The sequence below is a fragment of the Bos grunniens genome, chromosome 3, assembly GCF_055505025.1.
Source record: "Bos grunniens cultivar Pamir isolate PY7600 chromosome 3, Bosgru_T2T1.0, whole genome shotgun sequence".
Classification (NCBI taxonomy): Eukaryota; Metazoa; Chordata; class Mammalia; order Artiodactyla; family Bovidae; genus Bos; species Bos grunniens.
The window spans coordinates 78,409,962-78,430,184 of NC_141167.1; the positions used below are offsets into that span (position 1 = coordinate 78,409,962).

Consider the following 20,223-nt stretch of genomic DNA (forward strand, 5'->3'; position numbering starts at 1 on the left):
GGACAGTCTGTAAACTCTCTCAAGGAAAGACCTACGATTCTTTGGAAGCACACAAGAATAGGATCTGGCCTGTAGGATGGAGTGGTGTGTGTGTGTATGTGTGTGTGTATGTGTGAAGTGGGATGAGGGTGGAGGTGGGGATACAGATGGAGGAGGGATCAGAGAAGAATATCCTGAGGAAGTGTGACTGGAGCTGAGTCCTGAAGGGTAAAAGGGTGTTAATTAGGCCAAGGAGGGTAATGTGCGAAGGGCCTGAGGCAGGAATGAAAAGAAGTAGCTTGCTTGGAGCTTACTAGTACTGAAATGGAAATGGTACAAAATGAGAACTAGGTGGGGGCTACATCATCCTGGCCTCACAGACAAGTTTCAGGGTTTTGGTTTTAATTTCAGGAGTTTAGAGAGGTGATGTGATCATTGCCAGATGTTAGAGTGATTATTTTCCTTTTCAGGGCCTCCCTTGCTTTATGACATGTGAGGAGGGTTAGTCTTTTATGTACAGGGGATCAGTCACCAATCTGTTTTCTACCAAAGTCACATGTGTACTCTCTGCATAGCTCTCTTGCCTTTAATACCTGCCACTGAATAAAGGGGTTAATTTACACTGCTTGAGAATGTTTCTATGGGAGTGAATTTTAATCTTGCCAGTGCATTCCTGAAGAAGTCTTCTTTTGTTTTCATTAATCTGAGACTCAAAGTGGGAGTGTTTAATTAATTGACTTGCTTCAAAAAGGGAAGTCACAGGATTACAGACCTTGGTGCTGAAGGTTCTCTGTTATCGTTTAGTCCTGTCTTCCGTTGTTGTTGTTGTTCTGTGGCTAAGTTGTGTTCTACTCTTCGCAACCCCATGGCCTGCAGCACTCCAGGCTTCCATGCCCTTCATTATCTTCCAGAGTTTGCTCAAATTCATGTTCGTTGAGTCAGTGATGCCATCCAACCATCTCATCCTCTGCCACCTCCTTCTCTTTTTGCCCTCAGTGTTTCCCATCATCAAAGTTTTTTCCAGTGAGTCAGCTCTTCACATCAGGTGGCCAGAGTATTAGAGCTTCAGCTTCAGCATCAGTCCTTCCAATGAATATTCAGGGTTGTTTTTCTTTAAGATTGACTAGTTTGCTCTCTGCTCAGTCCAGGGGACTCTCAAGAGTCTTCTCCAGCTCCACAATTTGAAAGCCTCAATTCTTCGAAGCTCAACCTTCCTTATGGTTCAACTCTCAGATCTGCACATGACTGCTGGAAAAACCATAGCTTTGAATATATGGACCTTTGTCAGCTAAGTGATGTCTCTGCTTTTTAATATGCTGTCTAGGTTTGTCACATAACTTTCCTTCCAAGGAGCATCTTTTAATTTTGTGGCTGCAGTCACTGTCTGCTGTGACTTTTGAAAATAAAATCTGTCACTGCTTCCATTTTTTGCTCTTTCTGTTTGCCATGAAGTGATGGGACCAGATACCATGATCTTAGTTTTTTGAATGTTGAGTTTCAAGCCAACTTTTTCACTCTCCTCTTTCACCCTCATTAAGAGGCTGTTTTTTTTTTTTTAATTTTTTTTCAATTTTTTTAAGTTTAATTTTATTTTTTAAACTTTACAATATTGTATTAGTTTTGCCAAATATTGAAATGAATCCGCCATAGGTATACCTGTGTTCCCCATCCTGAACCCTCCTCCCTCCTCCCTCCCCATACCATCCCTCTGGGTCGTCCCAGTGCACCAGCCCCAAGCCTCCAGTATTGTGCATTGAACCTGGACTGGCGACTCGTTTCATACATGATATTATACATGTTTCAATGCCATTCTCCCAAGGAGGCTGTTTAATTCCTCTTCATTTTCTGCCATTCAAGTGATATCGCCTGCATATCTGAGGTTGTTGATATTTCTCCCAGCAATCTCAATTCTAGTTTGTGATTCATCCAGCCCAGTATTTCTCATGATGTACTCTGCATGGAAGTTAAATAAGCAGGATGACAATATACAGCCTTGACATACTCCTTTCCCAATTTGGAACCAGTCTGTTGTTCCATGTCCTATTCTAACTGTTGCTTCTTGACCTGCATACAGGTTTCTCTTTGGCTTTAAGGCAAAGTGGCAGCATTAACCCATTTTACAGAAGCAGCAGCGGGAGCCTCAGGTGGCCCTGCTACTTGCCCCAGATTAATAAGTGAGTAGGTGGAGAAGGGTTCTACATATTCCCAGTGTTTTGTATCTGGACGTCCCTAAAACCCTGGATAATGCACCAAAAGACAGGAGTGAGAGTTGATGTTGGGGTTCTCTCCTTTCTTTGTGATCTCAACAAATGTCAGACTTTATGTAGGTAAATAAATAGTAATGATGTCAAGTTTTCCTATCTTATAAAGCTTCTCTCTGAACTGTTGATTTGTTCTCTAGCTATGTTGAGAGCACAGTGAATTTCAGGGAGAAAGCTGTGAGGGTCTTCCCCTTCTCTGTGGGGGATACCCTGAGGGAAATGCCTTCTGAACCCAGACCCAACACACTGAGAGAGCAGAGTACATCAATTAGAGTGAGTAGATCTTGAAAAACATTTGAACTGTTGAATAGTTTGTCCAATATGGATAACCAGAGTCATGAACAATCTAGACTATTTTTAATATATATTCTATAACAGTCATATAGAATGACTGTGATAGGAAAATGTAATATAATATAATAGGCGGAAGGAACTTTAGAAGCAAATTGAGCATTTTCATTCAATAGATGAGAATGTGGAGTTGCAGAGAGGCTAAGACTTCAGCCCAGGGACATTGAGTGGTTCAGTTGGGACTGGAACCCCTTGCTTTCCAATGGTCTTTAGTTTTCCATCAGTCTGTAGTTGACTGATGTGTGGCTGGGAAGCTTCTTAGACGTGTAGCTTTTCTACCCTAGGAAGTTGACATCATTGTGACTATGGTTTATTATACATGAGCAACAACTCAGAATTGTACTTTGATCTTAGGTTAGTGTTTGCTGAGCATTTGAGGCCTTTTTGAATTTTGATTGTTGTGAGTTTCAGCTATGCACAGGATCTTTATCATCAGACTGGAGGGGTGCTGATAAGTTTTAGTAATAGGGGAACTATTAGGTGTAGCGTATAGCCTAGAGGTCTGTGCTGATTAATTTCACCAAAATTTTGCACATATGTACATACATACACATGCACACATATCACTGTCCTTTGGAGGAGACTGCTGTCTTAGTTAGTGCTTATCAGCGGTAATTATGTTTACTTGTCTGTCATTGGGTGGTGAGCTCCTTGTGGGTAAGGACTGGTGATCAGTAGGTTCTCAGTGATATTTGATTAATGGAATGAATGAATAGATGAAACATGTCAGCAGTGCTGATAAAAAAAAATGAAGAGTTGGCATGCCTTATAATGATCTTACAGACTTTTAAATATTTTTGGTATGGACAGATCAGATCAGATCAGTCGCTCAGTTGTGTCCGACTCTTTGCGACCCCATGAATCGCAGCACGCCAGGCCTTCCTGTCCATCACCAGCTCCCGGAGTTCACTGAGACTCACGTCCATTGACTCAGTGATGCCATACAGCCATCTCATCCTCTGTTGTCCCCTTCTCCTCCTGCCCCCAATCCCTCCCAGCATCAGAGTCTTTTCCAATGAGTCAACTCTTCGCATGAGGTGGCCAAAGTACTGGAGTTTCAGCCTTAGCATCATTCCTTCCAAAGAAATCCCAGGGCTGATCTCCTTCAGAATGGACTGGTTGGATCTCCTTGTAGTCCAAGGGACTCTAAGAGTCTTCTCCAACACCACAGTTCAAAAGCATCAATTCTTCAGCGCTCAGCCTTCTTCACAGTCCAACTCTCACATCCATACATGACCACAGGAAAAACCATAGCCTTGACTAGACGAACCTTTGTTGGCAAAGTAATGTCTCTGCTTTTGAATATGCTATCTAGGTTGGTCATAACTTTCCTTCCAAGGAGTAAGCGTCTTTTAATTTCATGGCTGTAGTCACCATCTGCAATGATTTTGGAGCCCAGAAAAATAAAGTCTGACACTGTTTCCACTGTTTCCCCATCTATTTCCCACGAAGTGGTGGGACCGGTTGCCATGATCTTCGTTTTCTGAATGTTGAGCTTTAAGCCAACTTTTTCACTCTCCACTTTCACTTTCATCAAGAGGCTTTTGAGTTCCTCTTCACTTTCTGCCTTAAGGGTGGTGTCATCTGCATACCTGAGGTTATTGATATTTCTCCCGGCAATCTTGATTCCAGCTTGTGTTTCTTCCAGTCCAACGTTTCTCATGATGTACTCTGCATATAAGTTAAGTAAACAGGGTGACAAAATACAGCCTTGACGTACTCCTTTTCCTATTTGGAACCAGTCTGTTGTTCCATGTCCAGTTCTAACTGTTGCTTCCTGACCTGCATACAGATTTCTCAAGAGGCAGATCAGGTGTTCTGGTATTCCCATCTCTTTCAGAATTTTCCACAGTTTATTGTGATCCACACAGTCAAAGGCTTTGGCATAGTCAATAAAGCAGAAATAGATGTTTTTCTGGAACTCTCTTGCTTTTTCCATGATCCAGCAGATATTGGCAATTTGATCTCTGGTTCCTCTGCCTTGTCTAAAACCAGCTTGAATGGATAGCACTCTTTAATTAATATGTTAACTTTTAGTGCCTTGCTCAGAGTAGGTGGTCAAAATTTTGTTTAGTGAGTATTGCTTGGAATATAGTTTATCTTTTTTGCTGAAGAGTTGAAAATTTTCAGAGAAAACTTCTGATATATAGAATAAGGTATCAAGAGGGAGGGGACATAGGTATACCTGTGGCTGATTCATGTTGATGTATGGCAGAGACCAACACAATATTGTAAAGCAATTATCCTCCAATTAAAAAAGAACAACAGCAGCAAAAAAGACTAAGACACAACTGTACTGTAAACAATGATTCCTCTAGGAATGGACCCACTTAAATTAGAGTTTGTTAGAAAAGCCAAACACAACACAAAATAATAATGCATCGTTAAGTGTCATGAATCTCATGAGAAGACGTAGACATGTTGGGTATAATAGAAATGCTTCTAGGCCCAATTTTTTTTTTTTTTTAATTTAATTTTTGGCCACACCCTGCAGCTTAGTTCCCTGACCTGGGATTGAACCCGTGCCCCTAGCACTGGAAGGTGGAGTCTTTAAGCACTGGATGGTAGGGGAAGTTCCTAGGCTTAACTTCCATTTCCTTAAAATCTGTGGGTCATGGGTGACCCTGATCAACATTTGCTCTGTCCTTGGGCTCCCATTTCTTCATCCTGTCCACATAACCCTCCCTTCCCTTTCTTCCCCACTTGTAGGACTCCAGTTCTTTTAATTTCTTTTCTAACAAAACAGGGAAGAATTTGATTTTAGCTACTTAACACTTAACTGAATAAAAGTAAGTGTTGATTTTCACTTAAAAATTCAGGAGTTTCATTCTAGATATTGGCCCATAATTTGCCAACCTTACAAGGGGAAATTTATATATAGATACAACATATATTGGGAAAGGAAATGGCAACACACTCTACTATTCCTGCCTGGGAAATCCCATGGATAGAGGAGGTTGGTGGGCTATAGTCCATGGGGTTGCAAAAGAGTCAGACATGACTTAGCAACTAAACAACAACAACAACAATGATGTATATGTATTGATAAGGGATAGATATATAGACAAAGGATATTTACTCATATGTTCATTCATTCATTCAATTTGGAGGAGTACCTCAGGGTGCTCTACAATAATAAAATAATACATCCATGGTCTTCCTTGCCCAAAGGAGATGTTTCCCCTCATTCCAGCAAAAGTCTGGGGCCTTGCTTGGCAGTGGCTCTGGTGACCTCCTTCCTGGGAGTTGCCAAAAGAAGACACTATCAAGGGTCATTACCCTCAGGCTTAGGAGCCCACTCAGCCCTTGGGTTTCTTTATTGCATTTCTGCAGGGCTTATCTGTGCCATTTCTCCTCCCCATTTTCACTGTCCCCGGGTTGATGACCTTCCAGTCCTCTTCTACCCTGAGCCCAATTCTTTTATTCTCCTGCCTTGGTTCCAAGTTACCATAGTACGTATTTTATGCCTTCTAGCAATTATTTTGGGAGGAGGCAATGGCACCCCACTCCAGTACTCTTGCCTGGAAAATCCCAGGGACGGAGGAGCCTGGTAGGCTGCAGTCCATGGGGTCCCTAAGAGTCTGACACCACTCAGCGACTTCACTTTCACTTTTCACTTTCATGCATTGGAGAAGGAAATGGCAACCCACTCCAGTGTTCTTGCCTGGAGAATCCCAGGGACGGCGGGGCCTGATGGGCTGCCGTCTATGGGGTCGCACAGAGTCGGACACGACTGAAGAGACTTAGCAGCAGTAGCAGCAGCAGCAATTATTTCAATAGTTACCAATTGATTTTTCTGTTTTCACATTTTCTATGTGAAAATTAGCTAATGGTCTGTCTTGTAATGCATTTCCATTTTCCCCACCCTGGGTGAGGAAAATTCTTACAAAGATACATGTTGTAGGGAGGTGTCTTCTTTGTACCAGGCATTTTATTGTACCTAAGTCAGTGATAACCTGTCTTGGTGTGAGCAGTGAGCGGCTGTGATTGGTTTTTCAGTGCTCTGGACATTTTTGAAATGTATTTAGCTTGTTAGAAAATTGTATATATATGTATAATATATATGCCTATATACATATATATGGTGCTGGTGCTTTAGTCATGTCTGACTCTTTGAAACCCTGTGGACTGTAGCCTACCAGGCTCCTCTGTTCATGGAATTCTCGAAGCAAGAATACTCGAGTGGTTGTCCGTGCCCTCTTCCAGGGAATCTTCCAGACCCAGGGATTGAACCCGTGTTTCTTATATCTCATGCAATAGCAGGAGGGTTCTTTACCACTAGCTAAAATCCCATGGACGGAGGAACCTGGAGGGCTGCAGTCCATGGGGTCGCTGAGGGTCGGACATGACTGAGCGACTTCACTTTCACTTTCACACTGTATTATAAATACTGTAAGCACTGTAAGGAAAGGATGTATAAAATGACCATAAGATAGAGTTTGTTGGCTGTATACTTGTCTGTGACAGTTCTGAACTTTGAAGACCTGTTCTGAATTGCTCTTGGCTGTGCAAAATGTTTTTTAAATTATATTTATTTATCTTTGTGCTGGGTCTTCATTGCTGTGCAGGCCTTTTTTCTCTAGTTGAGGCAAGTTGGGGGGCTGTTGTCTAGATGCGGTATGCAGGCTTCTCACTGTGGGGTCTCCTGCCTTAAAGCACAGGCTCTAGGGCACGTGGGCTTCAGCAGTTGTGGCTCGAAGGCTCTAGAGTGCGAGCTCAACAGTTGCGGTGCATGGGCTTCATTGCTCCACAGCATGTGGAATCTTTCCAGAGCAGGGTTCCGTGTCCCCTGCATTGGCAGGCAGATTCTCAACCACTGGACCACCAGGGAAGCCCCTCTAGTTATTTTAAATAATTTATCTATTTATTTATATATCTCTAGTAGTGTTAGTTGCTCAGTCATGTCCGACTCTGCAATCCCACGAACTGTAGCCCACTAGGCTCCTCTGTCCATGGGATTCTCCAGACAAGGATACTGGAGTGGATTGCCATTCCCTTTTCCAGGCGATCTTCCCAACCCAGGGATCGAACCCAGGTTTCCTGCATTGCAAGCAGATTCTTTACTGTCTGAGCTACAGGAAAGATATATATCTCTAGTTGTTTGTTATTTTTGTTTTTATTTCTTTAAAAAAAAATCTTGATCAGTATCATCTCTCAGCGCAGAACATTTTCTGCAGGGATGGAAATGTTCCATTTCTGTATTGTACAACTTAGTAGCCAGTGGCCACATGTGGTTTTTGAACTCTTGATATGGGCTAATAAGATGGGAGAACTGAATTTTTAATTAATTAATTTACTGAAATAAATTTATTAATTAATTTAACTTAATTTAAATAGCCACATGTGGCTAGTGGCTGCCATATTGGAGAGTGCAGATCAACTTAAGAATAACGTCTGTATTTGATTTACTTTTTTCTGTGTTATTGCAGTATACCAATTTATTTTCATGGTTTTGGTGAAGTAAGTTTGTTCATTAACCATGTACTTCCAAAAGTACTCATGGCTAAGCTGGCTGTAATGTTAGAAACAGCTTTGAGTTTGGGATTGAAGTTGGTTTGTAATGGTTAGTGTGAAATTAGAGATGACTTGAATTCTTTATGCTTTCCTAAACTTTGTTCACAGTGAGTTAAAAAAGCTGAAATAATTTTAACTAAAGATTCTAGATTTACTTTAAAATTCTACATCTCAATATTTATGTTCAAGTAGCAAAAGAATCAGATATATTAGTTAAGAGTTTTTCTTACAGTAAGCCAAGGACAAGGAGATCTGTGTGATAGAAATGGGCTGCCTTAACCAGTGCTGATAGGTGCTTATTTGCAAAGTCCATTCATTTTGCCTCTCTTGAGTGAATTCTTGTCAACAGGGCTTAACTGGTCAGTAATTAAATGTTATAGGTATAGTTCCTTTTGCATTCATGGGTATTTTGTTTATACTTAGAGCACAATATCACACTGGGGACTTTAGAAATAGATCAAGAATTTTTAATTTCAAATTGTTGCAGCTTTCCTTTTTTGGTAACTCTACTCAACTCTCATGGAGCCTGTGTGGAGGGACACCTAATTTTTGTGTTACCTTGAATATAAATTACGTGTTACCAAAATATTGTCAAGTTGTCTGACATGGTAAAATAAACAAGTTTAGTACTCTTTGCTTAAGTAAGGCAGGAGACTGTTGACAGATTTGTAATGACATATCTATGATAATGTATTTTGGGTAACAGAAAAAATTAAATAAACCCTAATTTTTATTTAAAAAACTTAAACAAGGGTCTTTTGGGGATGCTTTTTTTGGGGAAACGTGTTGATATTTAGTAAACTTATGGTCTAGGTTAAATTGAATTTGGGCATTAATGAGCAAAATATTCATAATGCAGACTCATTTCTGTCTGTGAATGTTGCTCAGTCATATCTGACTCTTTGTGACCCCATGGACTGTAGCCTGCCAGGCTCACCTGTCCATGGAATTCTCCAGGCAACAATGCTGGAATGGGTTCCCTTCTCCAGGGTGTCTTCCCAACCCAGGGTTTGAACCCAGGTCTCCTGCATTGCAGGCAGATTCTTTACCATCTGAGCCACCAGGAAAGCAGACTCATTTGCTGAAGTTTATTATGAGTAGTCCATTCTTCTAAGCATATTAGGCATGAGATACTATCACTGAGTGAGAAGCTTACACTATAGTTGGCGGTAGAATCCACACTTAAAAAGATAACTCATAGTATGTGATAGATTATGAAAAGAAAGTGAAAGTGAAAGTTGCTCAGGCGTGTCCAACTCTTTGCAACCCCAGAGACAAAACAGTCCATGGAATTCTCCAGGCCCGAATACTGGAGTGGGTAGCCTTTCCCTTTTCCAGGGAATCTTCCCAATCCAGGGATCGAACCCAGGTTTCCCACGTTGCAGGCGGATTCTTTACCAGCTGAGCCACAAGGGAAGCCCAGGAATACTGGAGTGGGTTGCCTATCCCTTCTCCAGCAGATCTTCCTGACCCAGGAATAAACCGGGGTCTCCTGCATGGTATGTGTTGTGGGCCAAAAGAACGGCTCAGATGATAAGTTTTGGGAACTTTGAGAGAAGGATGGCTAGTTTTTCCTTAGGATGAGTGGAGAAGTTAGGACTTGAACTGAATTTTGTGGAAGCTAGAAGGTATTAAAAAAGAAAAGGAGAGCACTCCAGGCAAGGAGACCAATGTGAACAGTAGCTTGGATTAAGAATGTGCATGGCGTATTTGGGAATGAAGAATGAATGTTTGGAATGAAGATCCTGTACGGGACCTGTTAGGAGAGATTTGTCTGGAAGCCAGGAGTGTGATTTTTGAGTCAAAGAATTATTCTGAAGGGAGTAAAGAGCCATTAAACATTTTTTTTTTATAGTGAAAACTTTTATATTTGGAATTAGCCAGCTGGACTCAGTTTAGATGATGCCAATTTTGTTGGCAACATCCAAAGCATCATAGTCAGGAGCCAGTCGAACATATGCCTTCTTCTCTCCATCAGGCCTGATCAGAGTATTGACCTTAGCCACGTCAATGTCATAGAGCTTCTTCATAGCCTGTTTAATTTGGTGCTTGTTGGCCTTGACATCCACAATGAATACCAGTGTGTTGTTGTCTTCTATTTTCTTCATGGCTGACTCGGTCATGAGGGGGAATTTGATGATGGCATAGTGGTCAAGTTTGTTTCTTCTAGGGGCGCTCTTGCGAGGATATTTGGGCTGCCTCCTGAGCCACAGTGTTTTGGGCCGCCGGAAGGTGGGCGACGTCCGGATCTTCTTTTTTTTGTGGCTATGGACACCTTTCAACACTGCTTTCTTGGCCTTCAAAGCCTTTGCTTTGGCTTCAGCTTTAGGAGGAGCAGGGGCTTCCTTCTTCTCCTTCGGCGCCATCTTCGTGAAAAGGCTAAACATTTTTGAACAGTGAGAGGATATGTGAGAAGCTAGATTTTCTAAAAATTAATTTCTAGTGTGGAGTACAGGTTGATTGGGCAAGAGAGAGAAAAAATTTAAGTACTAAAGATGTGAGATGAAGAAAGACCTGGACTTTTGTTGCCAAAGTAGGAATAGAAGAGGAAGGATGACTTAGAGTAATAGCTTATTTGATATATAAGAACTAAATTGATACTTACTTGCTGCCCTATTGTGATTAGGAGGTTTCATGTCAGAGAGACTGGAAGAAGGAAAATATTTCAGTCTGGAAGGCTGATTGGAAGGAAAGATGGATTGAGTTCCAGGTGACAAAAGGACCCAAAGATGGAAAGTCCAGCAGGTAGTTGAAGATGGGAAAGACTGATGCTGGATCTCAGCTTAAAAGCCGTCTGTTTTCCATGGTGTTATCATGTAATTTATAACAGCAGACTGGTGACTGTATCCTGGAGAGGATGTAAAGGAGTGGAGAGAGGGAGCTGAGCCAGGGTGTTAGAGCATACAGAAAGTTCAAGGAGAACGAAACTGAAAAAAGACTGCACTTAAGGTACCTGAGGATTGAGAGCAAGGTTTGAGAGGAACAGTTGGAATTGGAACCTGGGGTGCATGAGCTTTTAAATAAAACCAGGAAGTACAGACCACATATATGTTTTGTTCATATTGGTTCTTTCAGTGTCTGCTTTTTAATTTTTTTGACTTAATGTCCTGGCAAGGAGATAAAAGGAGGTGGAACTCAAAGCAGGCTAAATAGTTACCTGTTGCAAGACTGCTTATACTAATTGGAGGGTATTGGCAGGGTGAAATCACTAGTTATTTGGGTCACTCTGAATCACTTATATACTGACTCTTAATCCTGAAAATAATTGAAACTCGATTACAACTTTAATGAAAATAAAACTGAACATTGATGTAATTGAAAATTATATTTTTACTAAATACTACTTAAAAAAAAATCTCAGTTTCTATGCAGATTTTGGACCTCTGAACTTGGCAATGGTGTACAGATACTGCTGTAAACTAAACAAGAAACTAAAAGTGAGTATTGTGGTGATGTTTATATTTTGATATTAAACTTTTAAACTGTGAAATCTAACCAGTGGGATTGCTATGCACGTACCATTTAGGTAGGTAATCTTGATCTTTGGAAACTGAAGTGAGTAGTTCACCTAGAAGTTGATATTGATCTACCTGACTACCCCACAAAGGACACGTTAACCTCTTTCATTTTTCAGGATCAATGGAAACTTGAGCTGAATGAAGTCATTGGAATAGTGATCTAAGAAAGAAAGCACAAATCCTTTTAGGTTGTTGTTAATGAGTCTATCAAGTTCCCTCCTAGGATGATTTTTCTGAAACCTTCAGGTCTGCTCCTAGATGCTGTTAACCAGGAGATAAAAGGGGCATGGCTCATCATTGCACAGCAGGAGTCGTGGAGCATAAGCTTTTTCTGTCTGATCAAGATTGAAATGTTTGCGTGTTTTTTGAATGCCGTCTCTGTCGCATTAATAGCCGAGTGAGAATAATGAACTGGCAACAGAGACTGGACTTTACCTTTTATGACAGAAATTGGGTCATACATTCACTGTTCATCTGTATGTTTTTATATGTAGCTTTCCCCCCCTCCTTGAATTTTAAACATACATGAGGAAAAGTGATATCTATACTCCTAGTTTTGGTAAACATTTCATCACATAGAAGGAAATATTTATCTTTTTCTCTCACCTTTCTAAATGAGGATCTTAAATGTTTCAATTTGGAAGGTGAAATCTACACAGCAGATTAAGTGCTAACCTCTAAATTATAACACTCAGTTTAATCTTTCTGTTGGGCAAAATGTTACTGGTGTGACATAGTATAATGCCTTATACATATTATCTGCTTAGTGATAATTTTTTTACTTGATTGGTTTTTATCCAACTTAAGCATGAAAAGCAAGTCTGTCATGCAGAATTTCCTGTAAAATATGAATTCACAAATTTTTGTCATTTAACTCAAAATGATAAATGGACATGGAATGAAACTAAAGAGATATTTTTAAAGTAAACAATTATATAATGTAACATCTGTTGTAATCACCTTTGTAGGGAATTGATTTTGAATTTATTCTCTGACTTGAAAATGCATAGTAGGTACATTTCTTTAACTGAACCTACTTAACATTTTTCAGAAAAGAAGCTACTCCCTGTAGTTTAAAAGATAAAGTTAAAAAATTTTTTTGAAGTAGTTTTTTATTTTTAATGAAGTTAAAATTTTTATGATCACTTAGGAAGCAAATAATATCCCCCAAAGGATTTAATAAAAATATTTAATGGATTTTTAATAGATAAGTTAACAAGGATAAGATAACTTATAAATAATTGAAATCCTTTTCTTCCTTTTGAAGACCTAGGACTTCACTTCCTTGATTAGTAGTATGTAATTTGTATATAAACTGGGTATTATAATCAGCAAAGTGGAACCAGTCTACTATCTAGACTGATTGAAGAGAAAGGAATCATTATTAGGGAAACAAAACTTCTGGTCTGACTCAGTGTTCTATATGTTGTTGTTGTCAGTCTCCCAATCGTGTCTGACTGTTAGAGACCCCACAGACTGCAGCACTCCAGGCTTCTCTGTCTCTCACCATCTCCCAACTACATAAAAGTAGATGGATTGAATTAAGATGATTTTTCTATCATATTCTGTACTAAACAATATGAGTAGGTGTATAAAGGACTTGTTTTGCTTTGCTTTCGTTTACAAAGCTTTCTTTCAACATTATATAAATTAAATAAAGTTCAGAACAGTCCTCTAGGTTCATTTTGGTGATCAGATAATCTGATGGATGCCTGGAATGAATGACATTTTTAGCTTTAGTGCAGTTAATGGGCACCTTGTTGCTTGCTGAGGGAATGAATTTTAAATGTTAATAAGTCATGGGTTATCTCAATAAAGCAGGTAGAATCTCTTTATTAGAAGAAAAAGACTTGCTTTACCAATTCAAAGCTACAGTCACTTCAGCCTTGTAGAATCTCAGTTTGCTGTAAAATAGGGATTATAGAGCTCTCAGAGAGATGGTTAGGATTATATATCTAGAGGTTAGAAAAGAGGTTTAAGAAAGCGTTATGAATTTTGAAGTCCTATACAAAAGGAAGGTAATGTTTGTGAACCCTGATCGAAACTACAATAAAGACAGTTCTTCAACAAAGTTTATGACCACCTTCTCAGTTTCACAGCTATCATTTCCATATGAGAAAGCTATCTGATATAATTTAGGAATCTAGATGACCATTGAGTCCAGCCTTCTGGTTTGCAGACAGGAAAGCCCCAGAGAGGCATGTGACTTGCTCAAGGATGCAAGGTAAAGTCGGGGCCAGGTTCCCAGGCACTTGACCACATCATTCACGCTCTTTTCTCCACCTTTCCTGCTAACTGCAGCCTCTGGTTTGTCATCTTCCTGTGCTCACCCACAGCCCAGCCCTGACTCACTTCCCCTTGCTGTCCCACTATGGTCTCATAGCTCCTCTGCCTCTTTTTTGCTCCAGTGACTGTTCCTGCCACTCTGGCTACTTTGCCTCCAGGAACCCAGATTCTAGGCTTTCTGATGTTGAACGTACCCTCCTTGTTACGTGCCCCACGTTGTCTCTCTTACCCTTGTGCAATCTCCAGACCTCAGTCTCCCTATTCCTTTCACTTCCTATCCCGTCAGTTGCCTTCTGATGTCTCTTGTCTGTAACCCGTGATCACTCATTTTGATGAGACCTTTGGCACCTTACTTTCGTGCCTTTTGTCTTTCTCACCTTGACAACTCCCATCCTTCCTGGCAGGTGATTTCATGTACCAACTTACTGATTTACTGAAGATTGCAGTCCCCCTGCCTCTCCCAGCCTTGTACTTTACCCCAATCGTATTGCTGCTCCATACAAGTGCATGTGACATCTAGTCTGACTGTAAAGTGCCCTTGCCCTCTGGCTTGATAACCCCTCATTTGAAGACCTTGTTCTGGCACCATCATGTTTTGTAAGCGTCTCCTTGTGCTGCAATACAAGGTGGGAGGTGCTGCCTTGTTTTCCCATAATTCTCTGTGCATATCTCTATTATTGATGAGCTTTAATTTTACCTGAAATTATCATTTCAGTTCTAATTTGCACTTTTTAATTGCATCTTTTTCTCACTAGACTTTGAGTCCTAGAGGATAGAGGAATGTATTATAATTTTGTTCTCCAAGTATCCAGCACAAGGATGCTAAAGACAAAGAAATCTGTTGATCTTATCATGACCTCATGACTTAGACATCCTCTTTTCCTTTGCCTCAAGAAGTTTCAGTAACCTGCCCTCAGCATTTTACATCCTCAGTGTGTCCTGATTCCTCAGTCATTTGCTATTGCACTTTTGCCTACCTTACTCCACTGAAACTGCTCCAGTGACATCGTAAGTACCCAGTCTGATAGCACTGATTTGGTCCTCAAAGTCCTTTATTTCTCTGAGTAATTGGCACTATTTTAACAAATAACAGCTTCTTAGAATTCTTCTGTGTGATTTCCTGAATCATTTAGGTGCATTTTATTTCCTACTTTGGAAATTTTTATTTCTCACAATAAAGCACTCATGATTTTTTCCCCTTTATTTGATACCTTATGTAGATAGGTAATATGTTACAGTACATTCTATTTATTTCAAACCCAAATTTGTTATTTTTTATATGTTAAAAGATTTTTTTCAAATTGATGATTTGAGGTGATTTATTGCTGTTTTTTTTGGTGTGTGTGTCAGTATACATTCTATTCCCAATGGCCTTTGTTTTAATTTTATGAATTAAAATGGAAAATTATTCATCAAATGTCTGCTTAGATTGGAAAACCAAAACCAGAAACCACCATCAGCAGCAGAAACCCTGTTTCCTATTTTAAAATATATTTTAAAAAGAGTTAAGTATTAAAAGTTGTACAGTAATAGGTTGTAGTTTGTTATTTCTGCTCAAGAGTTACCATAAGAGAATCAGTCAAAGAAAAAAGATTTAATGAAGTGAGAACAATTTGAAAAACTGTATACATTATTTAATTTAAATCCATAAACTCTTGAAATTATATATAAAATTTTGTATGTGTTTACATTTTTCTTCTGAGAGGATTCATAACTTTTTAATAGGTTCTCAAAGGGATTTTTGGTGCACACAATGCTAAGAACTCTAGAATATAAGAGCTTCTTATTAATAATATAGCTTGCTTTACATTAATGAAAGACAAAATAGTGGTATTTTGAAAAGTAAAATGCCTTTTTTCGTAGTTAATCAGTTAAGAAAATCTTTCAATTACTGATTTAATAACCTGACAGTTTTATAAACATAAGATGGCTGAAATGGCTTATTCTAAAATAAATACAGTTTTAACTGTTGATTTCACTTTTCATCAGAGAAAAATAAAAACCCAGCCTGGGGGTGGGGGAGGGGAGTCTAAGAGCATTGCTGAAAAAAGGGGACATTTTCTAGGGCACTGATTTTTTTTTTTAATACCTGCTCTATGAATCAACAAGACAATCACAGTAATCTTGGGGACTTATTTTTAAAAAGATTTAACAGAATATTGACAGAAATGTAATTTAAAGTGTACAAAATGTCCTGCGTGACCCTTTTAGGGTAAAAGGAGGAAAGGGAGTGGGAGTGGGCATGGTGAAATAGATGATTGTATTAGAACAATGACAGTACCTGGCAGATGGTGGGGGCTCAGGGAATGTCCTTGTTGCTGAATGGATCAGTGCAGTAATCCTGTCTGGCAACTGCCAGGGAAGCAGGTACTTCATACAAGAACTCTTGATATAATGATCAGACCACCCTCTTATTACAACTACAAAAACATGTGGAAGATTTCTTCATGAGGTTATCTTCTGTTGTAGGTTCATGGACTTCTGGGGGAAGAAAAGCAAGCTACATTCCAAAGAGAGTTCATATAGTTTTAAAGAGGTTTATCAGGGGTGCTGAAACAGTGTGATCATACATAGAGTTTGCAAGGCCTGGAGCCTTTATGCCCATTCACAATCCTCAAGCAAGAAAATCCCCTTTTATAGAGCAACCCCAAATGCCTTCAGTTATTTTATCAGCCTGATCGAATAATCTTTATGAGCAACTGTTCTTGACATTTTGACTTCTGCTTTAATCGAGGTGCCGTTTAATTGAATGAAACGTACTGGGTTTGAAACAAAATGGACCATAAAGAGACACTGTTTTCTTTTAAAAGAAACTATTCAACCTGCTTTATTTTAGCTCTGAATAAAAACATAAACCATATTTTGTTTTGCACAGCCAAAGAAAATTTTCAAGAATATCCCTTTCCTGGGAAAGTTGGAGGTAAAACATGTAGAGGTCATGGCTGCTCATAGGAAGACCTGTTCATTTTATCGCTTTTGCAATGGGATGACCACTGATTGCTATGGAGATGCTGATTGCTGAGGCCATTACTGGGCTAGACTAGTCACCTGTAAGAGAATGATGCCTTGGTCACCGTGGTCCCTGTGCTGTAATCTACTTAATCTGACCACCATCATTGGCAGAGCTTGCTTGTTTAGGGAAGTGCATGGGCTCTTTTTTTTTTTTATTAAAGGGCATATTATCCAGGCTGCACTAATATCTTCTTTAGCTCAACCAGGCTGATTCATACAGCTTGGGAAACACCACATTCTAACCACACGACTTGAAGATTTTACTTTTAAGCATGGCAAGCAACTTTACCAAATGGCTGCCCTCTGAAAATCTGTGTCTTTAAATTGGCCATTAACTCTTTTGTTTTTGTATTTTCTGGCTTTGAGCTTAATTGTATCCCCTTTGATTTTGAATGGTTATGTAGTTCTGACCTAACTGAAGAAGTGCATGATTTGTGTCTGTCATCATAATCCAAGGATAGCCTGGTGGTTCTGTGATTTGTGTAACATGTCATCATTTTCTCTCTCTCTGAGTTGCTGTGGCTTGTTTTTCACAGTGACCTCACTAGAATGCAACCTTTCACATAGCTTTCCTTCCTGAGATAGAAAATGTCTGCCTGGGGTCAGTATCCTCATTTTCATTTGTGTTTTTCTACGATTGCAGTCATTGTACTTTGGTTTACAAGTACCATCAAACATTTATATGCTGTATATGATGTACATAAGAGTAGTAGAACTTTAACTCTCACTCAGGGAAACAGTATAGATCTGGAAATTTCCATAGCTTTGCTTAGGTTAATTGATAGATGTTCAATACTGAATCCCATCTTTTAGCTAGTATTTTTTTTACCTTGTTAAATGAAACAGTTATTGTATCTGTAATTAAGATTACTCCGTTGGTCCTTCCTGCGCTATGAATGCATCCCTAGGTAGTTATTCTCTTCTGTTTGTCATAAGCCTTGGCCAATATTTCCCCCTCATTTAGCATCAGATATTCATTAAACTGTGAGCCTTATGAGGCTGGAGACTGGGGTTCTGCTCCCCTTGTTACCATGTTGCTCAGTGCTGTGCTTGACACACAACAGCTACTCAGTTCATGCTGAGAGAACCATTAGAACTGTCTTCAGCTGCAGTATCCCGGTACCCAGATTCAGCAAACTGATTACCTGTGGGCTGCTTCCAGTCCACAGACATTTTTTGGGAAGGGAGCATGAATGCTGTTTAAAAATTTTGAATTCATGGTCAACATTGCAATTTATGAAATTCTTCCTTTATTAAACTATGAATTTCTGACTTCTGTTAAATATTGTAGCATCTGATTATGGGCCCAGACTCCTGCACGAGAGCTGGGTCTGCTTTGGACATACTTTTCTAGTTTGCCAACTGACCCACCTCAAATTCTTGGCCACTCAGAGCATCTGAATTTGGAACCTCTGGAATTACACCATTTAAAGCAGTTTGGTTACTGAATCAGTAAAGGAACTTTTTCCTTAGGTGTTACCAGCTGGAATGTAATAATGTACAAATTGTAGTAAATGTTTCTGAGAATCTGGGGAAATGTGTTTTTTATAACATGCTTTAAAAAATCATATGGCATGATTTGGAGTTCCTAAAAGAATTTAAATGTCTCTTGGAGCTACTTGACCAGATGGACAATATGTTAGGGTCCATATAGTGCATTTCCAGGTGTCGGGCTTATTCACACATTTTCATGCAGCTCTTTTTCAAGATTTAGCAATATGTTAGCACAGTAGAGGTCAGTCTGTGGTCCCTGGACCAGCAGCCTCAGTATCACTGAGGAACTTGTTAGAAATGCAACTTCTTGGGCTCTTCCCTGCTAAATCAGAAACTAGGGGTGGGGCCCAGCAATCTGTGTTTTAATAAGCCCTCCAGGTGACTCCGAACCAGTCTGTTAAGAGAATGAAATGCAGCATAATAATATAGTAATAAAATATAATTTAGATTGAAATTTAGTTTTTTTTTTTTTTTTCTGAAAAGTTTTAAAATTATTGACCACTTCAACCTGAGAATTATTTAAATTTCGAACCATGAAGCTTGTCATGGCCTTATGATTGAGAGTTAAAGTTTACACATGTTATCAAGCTCAGAGAGTTCTGAATTTCTCCTGTCCGCCACACTTGCAGAGAGCGTTCAACTCTCTATGATCTGACCTTGGAGCTCTGGGTCAAGTGTGGTAAGCCAGGCCCTCTATGGCTTCAGGCTTATGTTCTCTTGGTAAAAGAGAAACACTGCTTGCCTGTTACACTGTAGCCTTGCCCAGAACCTCCTGTTTGGGATTTGCTGTGTCTGGTCAAACTGGACGCCTCTGGCCCTGTCCTACTGCTTTGAGAAATGATGGAATGTAGCAACTGATCAGTAAATATTAGGTTGTTGTTGCTGTTATTATAAAGGAGAGTCCACTTAGTTAAGAAGATTCAGAAGGCTATATATTCCAGTTTCTAGATATAAATCTACAATATAGTATAAATAGTGGCTGCACATTATAATTTGCAATGAGTCATATGCAGTCTTGCTGCACAGCAGATGAACAGTCCAGAGGTCGTAGTATTCCTTCTGTGACATCCTCCCCTTTATATTTAAGACTATATCCATTTGTTTCACTAGTTTATAACTTTGCTATTGTACACAGTGTTTTTATAGTCTCAAAGCTTTTCATGTAAAGCAGGAAGAATCTGTAATAGAGCAAGGAACTCACTGGAAGCCAGAGGTGATGGTATGATTTAGCAAGTAATGTCCATGAGGGGTTTGGCCAGCACACTGGACTCTAGAGGAGACAGGCCAGGTAAGGAAGAGGCAACTGTCCAATTTGGAGGCAGGAAGTTCTCTTGATATTAGGGCAGAACTTGAGAAAATACCTACAGGGCTCATTTATAAAACAGAGTCCTATGGCTGCACACTGTACCTTTCTTCTCTTGTGTGGTAAAGTTCTACCATGAAAGTTCTCAAAGGATGAGCCACATGTTCCTCTAAAGGCACTTTAGTCATCAGTGTCTCCAATGGACGGTATTGTTCCTTCTAGAGCAGTTTGATATGTAATAGGTAGTTTGTGTGTGTGTGTGTTTTAAAGAAAAAGGGCATGTTTAATATTTGGAAGGAGGAAACATTAAAGAGTTTGTGTATATCAGCCCAATCATGTAAAGCACCACTAAACAACTGGCAGAATGTTGTGTTATCCCTGAAAAATTCATGTGAGTAGCAGAATATCTCCTCTGTTGAACAGCATTGCTGCTGCAAGACTGGGGCAGGCCGACCCGTAAGAGGAAGGCCTGGCTGTGACAAGGAGGGAAATTAGGACAAGGCTT

General features: G+C 39.7%; 1 protein-coding gene and 1 pseudogene across 20 annotated transcripts in view; one reads left to right on the top strand and one right to left on the bottom strand.

Moving 5' to 3' along the window:
• CDC14A (cell division cycle 14A) overlaps window positions 1-20,223 on the top strand; it is a 210,689-nt gene that overhangs the window by 33,833 nt on the left and 156,633 nt on the right. For 9 of the 19 annotated variants that reach the window (XM_086391463.1, XM_086391468.1, XM_086391471.1 and 6 more), the window contains exon 3: window positions 11,467-11,542. The exons of 2 other annotated variants lie outside the window; for them this stretch is intronic. In XM_086391463.1, the coding sequence (XP_086247589.1) occupies window positions 11,467-11,542 (76 nt within the window). Of the gene's footprint in view, window positions 1-11,466; window positions 11,543-16,784; window positions 16,830-20,223 lie in introns of all 19 variants that reach the window. 8 more of the 19 variants (XM_086391454.1, XM_086391462.1, XM_086391465.1 and 5 more) reach the window with 1 other exon arrangement.
• LOC147375896 (large ribosomal subunit protein uL23 pseudogene) lies at window positions 9,968-10,477 on the bottom strand (annotated as a pseudogene). The gene has a single exon (XR_015160576.1). The product of XR_015160576.1 is annotated as a large ribosomal subunit protein uL23 pseudogene (transcript).